General features: G+C 42.9%; 2 protein-coding genes across 2 annotated transcripts in view; both read right to left on the bottom strand.

The window, feature by feature from the left end:
- Positions 1-1,067, bottom strand: part of dnah12 (dynein, axonemal, heavy chain 12) — a 45,215-nt gene extending 44,148 nt beyond the window's left edge. The window contains exons 1-2 of the mRNA XM_036532651.1: positions 1,010-1,067; positions 51-250 (exon numbers count right to left, since the gene is read on the bottom strand). Coding sequence (XP_036388544.1) covers positions 51-250 — 200 coding nt within the window. The 5' untranslated portion in view covers positions 1,010-1,067. The remainder of the gene's footprint in view (positions 1-50; positions 251-1,009) is intronic.
- Positions 1,068-2,169: 1,102 nt separating this feature from the next.
- Positions 2,170-3,985, bottom strand: LOC118781203 (40S ribosomal protein S23). The gene is made up of 4 exons (XM_036534132.1): positions 3,955-3,985; positions 3,001-3,160; positions 2,684-2,804; positions 2,170-2,364 (listed from the first exon to the last, which is right to left on the bottom strand). Exons 1-4 carry the CDS (start codon positions 3,956-3,958, stop codon positions 2,218-2,220), a joined length of 432 nt encoding a protein of 143 aa, XP_036390025.1. The 5' UTR covers positions 3,959-3,985; the 3' UTR covers positions 2,170-2,217.
- Positions 3,986-5,723: the final 1,738 nt, after the last annotated feature.

A 5,723-nucleotide genomic window follows, 5' to 3' on the forward strand; every position in this document is an offset into this window, starting at 1 on the left:
TATGACATGTCTGTTTGTTTGGGTAAAACCGCCTGTGCGGCACAGCCTACATTCTCTTCTGCAGCTGCTGCTGCCGGTATTTGCTCGGTCTGTGCGCCAGGAGCCTCCTCCGCACGGCGGCCGCGTCCTCCCTCTGCCCGGGCCCGGCGGAGCCCTCTGCGGCCGCGTTACCGAGCTGGATCGGCGGCAGCACGCTGTACTTCTGAAGCCCATCTTCCGCCGAGGACTTCAGCACCGGCGAAATTGGCATCTTAAATGTCAATCATAAAAATACTGAATAAAATAACTCACAAGATTTAATAGTCATGCTAGAAAATATAACTGGAACTTTTTTTTGCTTTATTAACGAAAATGTATAATGTCTACCAAAGAAATGACATATACACTTCAATAGAACATGTTCATACAAAATAAGATTTCTTTTTTCAGTCAGGGTACTGAAGAAGAACGTTAGCTAGTAAAAATATTCAATTCTGCAAAATGTCTTATACGTCAAAGAAATATTTTTGCAAGGTATACATGGTCAAAACAGTGTAGCTAGACCACTTAGCAAATCTTGATGCGTTTTCCTCGGTAGGCTAACTATAGCTGGCTAGCTGCACTACTGCAAGTCTTTGAGGCAACAGGTTAGCTAGCTAGGTACATTTGTGCCGTCGAAAATTTGCGATGTTTGACGTTTCTCCATGCTGTGAGTACATGGTCTGAAATGCAGCCTTAGTCATGTAGCCAGGCCAGCTAGAACTCAGTAGAAACGTCCAGCTAGCTGGTTACTTGTGCTAGGTTAAACCTGCTAATCAAACCTTATCGAGCCAACATTAGCTACAGTATAATATGCACAGCTTGCAGCTAGTGTGCAAGCCAAGTTAGTCCAACTGAGGTAGCTAACGGAATGTATTCGCATTTAGCAGAGTAGAAGAAATTGCTCAAGAAGAATTGGAGCTAGCTAGGTAACCCATTTTAAAAGCAGCTGTATTTGGAAGTCAAAGCCTCATTGATAATAAACACTTACATTTATCGCTTCTTTTTGACGGTCTTAGAAACTTTTGACAAAGTATCGCCGGTTCGTCTCGGTGCCATGCAGCTTTGATAGTAAACAGCTCCGTTGCTATAGAAACGTCCCAAAGCCGCCGCACAGTGGCGCACTTCCGCGCAGGTGGGTACTGATGTATTGGGAATCTTTCTGCCCGTGTCCTCTTTCCTCCGTAAAAATGCTTCTCAGATCCCATTTTTTGCCACATTTTGGTCTTAATATAATACATATGTTGGCCTGTACCAACTGGCAGGAATGGCGCTCTGCAGTAACATTAGCTAGTTTGCAGGAGGGTCGATTATCTAGGCTTGCTTACCACACATGCGCATCCAAAAATCTGATGACAGCAAAATTCGATCAGACATTGGCTACATTTCCGTTACGAGAATGTCGCTCTCCATACATCTGCTGTACATCCTGGATTAATGTTATCGTAATGGCATCGTGTGTGACGCTGGCTCACGCTCAGTGCCAGGAGAAAATACAGAGGGGTGCACTTGCAATCCGCGGGGAGCACAAAACGTTATATTTTAAAATATGTAATAAATACTATGTAGACATCGGCATATAAGGAGACAACTGGGGTGCACTGAGGTCCATGTGGGAGTCCATTCTATGCTTCCTGCAGCCCTAGTAAACAGGTCCTTCTCAGGAACGCACACCACGCAGAAGTTGCATTGCCAAATGCACAACCTTCCCCAGAACAAAATAAGCCTGGTGTAAATAAGTGGTGGGTTTGCTATCCCAGGGATGCTGGTGCATTCCTTCTGACCACCTAAGTGCCAATACAGTAAATACACATTCCACATTTTACTTAAACCAAATGCTAAAAAACAGCAAAACAGGCATGTTTTCACAGTTAATTACTGATGGAAACAGATGTACACCTGGGAAGTGTCCAACAGAAACACATGTTCACAAAGGAACTGAACAACATGGCTGAATCACTAAAGCCTTTAGCCTTAATTTTTCATGAGTTCTGAACGGTTTCCATTTTTTCCCATTTAAAATATGGCAGATAGGCTGCAAAAAAGACCCAGCAAAAACTGGTAAAAGAACTAATACAAACATAACTTGCAAACATTCAATTCCAAGATTTAACATTCTGATCTAGCACACACCAGACAAGACAAGCAGAATGAGTTCAATTCCTTTTTATGTTTTATTGGTTTCCATGTGCGCACAGGTTATGATCTGGGCCTCTCCTTCTTGCCTTTGTACAGGGCCAGAAGAGACACGTTGGCCACTTTGACAACTTTGAAGCGCACGCCTGGGATGTCACCAACGGCATGACCTTTGCGCCCAAATCCTGCCACCAGGACCTCATCGTTTTCCTGAAACAGACAGACAACACATGAGTGCCCTGATGTTTCACAACACAAGAGTTTAAATTTTAATGCACAAACAGAACTTCAGGAGTGAGCATGCTGGCTTCAAATGACTGGCTGAAAACGTCTTTAAAAATAAGCCATTCATACCTATTTAAACACTTTGCATGAATTAACACATGCAAAATATAAATGGAAGCAACAAAATCTGAAATGCTCTGCTGCACTGCATAAATACTAATGATCTCAACTGGCTCCTTGAATAGAATATCTAAGACACCAGATCTCTATTTTAGTTTCACCATTCGAAGACTTGAACTCTGACCTCAATGAAGTTCAAGCAGCCGTCGTTGGGCACGAAGGCGGTGATCTTCTTCCCGTTCTTGATCAGCTGGACTCGGACACACTTCCTGATGGCAGAGTTCGGCTGCTTGGCCTCAACACCCCTGAGTGGAGAGAGAGAGAGAGAGAGAGAGAGAGAAAGAGAGAGGCTTTGGATGAACGTAGAGACAAGTCTGGACAAAAATATGTGTCACATTTCAGTTCGTTACTGTAAAAAGTAAATAGACCAATGCGACAAATACGATGACATGTCAATTTGCAAAGGTGTAGAGGAGATGAAAGGGGCTGAATTTAACCTACACTTTCTCCAGGACGATTCCTTTGGCGTGGGAGGCCCCTCCGAACGGGTTGGCCTTCAGGGCTGTGCCCAGGTGGGCCTTCTTGTACTGCTTGTCGTGCCATTTCTGCTCTCGGCGGTGATTCCGCAGCTTCCTGGCAGTACGCAGACCGCGGCACTTGCCTGTACAAACGCAGCAGGGTAAAGGGTGAAAACGCAAGTAAGCGGCGAAGGGATCGTACATTTGCACATTTTTCATTTCGAGGGTGGGTTTACAATTTTATACGTGACACTTTCAGTAACTCATGTTAACTGACCCACCCCTGCATTTTGACGGCAGGAGCGCGTAAAGACCCTACCTGGCACCGAAATCTAAGTTACCAGCCTACCGTTCTTACCAATCACGCCGGCACAGTACGACCATAACAACTTAGTCTGCTAGCTGGGGCCGTTCACGACCAAACGAGGCTCAAGCTGTCGCAATCAGCACTGATTTCGAATGCTTCTTTAAGATGGCTGTCACATTTTCACAGGTAGGTTACGCTGGCTTTTTCACTTCAACATGTTTTCAAAGTGATCACGCCGTTTAGCCAGTTAGAATCCATTACGTAAAAAACCAGCATACAACCAGTCGCTGCCCCGACAAGCAAAATAACTAGCTATTGAGACATTTAACTAACACAAATATCTATCTGTATACAAGCTAGTACATGCTGTTGCTATAAATTGGTACCCATGTAGCATTAGCTTGTTAGCTACACAGATATTGATACACAGGCACCCTAAGCCCGTCAAGACAAGCAGCGGACAGCATGGCCCTCTTCTAAGTTAAAAACAGCGCAATAATTATGGTCAGGCAGATTTTACAACAAGGCTATACTCCTGACGTCTCCGAACTATTGATCTAAAACTTTTTGATTTATTTAATATTTAACTTGTCTAAATATAAATGTTAATACAGTTAAACCGCAGCCTACCCATCTTGGTAGTCCCGAGCCCGAGGAGGAAAGAGCGATCCCAGCATTCCTCGCGGCAACGGGTTCCTCAGGACCCAAAGAGGAGGGGTGAGAGCGCCTGTTTCCTTTAATAGAGTACAAGGTATCATCAATCATAAATCATATCATAAACAAATAAATGATATCACAAATGAATAAATTATATCACAAAACAATTTAAATCTTTTAAAGTACGAAAAAGAATATATTGAAATGTATGTATCAAAAAAGGGCTCAAAAGTAAAATCCCTGTCACTGTGCCGCTGATCTGGGATCAGATTTGTCTTGCTAATCTTACTAAGGACTCTCATTTATTTGAAAAAGGAGCAACTGATTGAGGATCACTATTTGTCAATTATCTGTTGACGCCCGTAAGTCTTGATGATGCGCTGTTTTCTGAAATGTCTGCATTAAAATAAGCGGAGTGACACAAGATGCTGATCTGTATCTCACAGAGATCCATGATATTTTAACTCCTAACTATTGAGTTCTGACCTCAGGTCACCATGTAATATGCGGAAATTCTTTTTGCTGAAATGAGGTTAGCAGCGTACGCGTTCATGTTACTAATGAGCCAGACCTCAGCGCTGTTGCGGTAATTTCTGTAGTCTCAGTGCTGTATGCCACCACACCTATAGTGTACAGTACCTTGGGGAATGGTATACCTGTCACCCCCACCAATGGCGTTGCAGGCTGTGGTCTGCTTCCCCAAATATGGGTAGCTGGCAGCCAGGTCTGTGGGTGTGGGTGTCTGTGTCTTTCTGTGTACATATACAGTATACCTCCAGATTTGTTCATTAGTAAATGCAGTATTTCTTTTTAAAATTCAAGAAAGTTGTAATTGTTTATTTTGAATAAAAGGCAGTGAAAGTCAGCTTGTAAAACCAAACCTGAAAATCTGAGTTTATTTTACAGGATATAAGTTAAAACTCAAGATATTGAATAAGATGGTAACATTATACTATTATATTACATAATAATAATAATAATAATAATAATAATAATACAGTAATAGTAAGAATCCAGCATGGCACAGGTGATTACACTGTGCAACAATGAAAGAGGTAAGCAAATAATTTTAATGATAAAAACAAATAAAGTCAAATTAAATGTTTTACTCTGCCCATCAACATTATCTTCAAAGCAACACATAAGACATGCTTTGCTATGATTACAAGTGCATTGATATGGCTGTTACACTAATCTTACAAAAAGCACGTCAAAACAGAAAGTAGGGCTGTGGTCATTTAGCCACAATTTTCTTCAGTGAAGAATGCGCAGAGCATGAATAACTGTTTTCAATGCAATGGCTTTGGTGAGCTACAATATTTGTACATGTACAGACACCCTGTGTCAAAAATATATCCAAAGCAGAGTCAAAATATGTCAATTATCTGTGAGGACCTCTCATACTGTGGAAATTCATGGAGGAATATTGTGATTTGGACAGACATTTAAAGCTGTGTGACTCAGGAAGAGCCAGGTGAGCATGGTTTTTGGGTTAGATGATGATGTAACAGCCAGTAATGATGGCCAGTGAAGGGAGCCCCCCCACCAGCGGCTTCATTAAGGGAGCGAACAGCAGGAGGGGATACGCAGCTAAAGCTGTGGTGACTCATCGCCCTGTCCTGGCGTATCGCGCCTCTCAGACCCCGCTATTCAGAGGGGCGTCTGTAATTTCCTCTCCTGCGTGCTGAGTGCAGGGCTGCATGTGCGCTGTCACACTGTGGGAAGGGCGTTCTTCAGCGCAG

This window comes from Megalops cyprinoides, chromosome 7 (assembly GCF_013368585.1).
Source record: "Megalops cyprinoides isolate fMegCyp1 chromosome 7, fMegCyp1.pri, whole genome shotgun sequence".
Lineage (NCBI taxonomy): Eukaryota > Metazoa > Chordata > Actinopteri > Elopiformes > Megalopidae > Megalops > Megalops cyprinoides.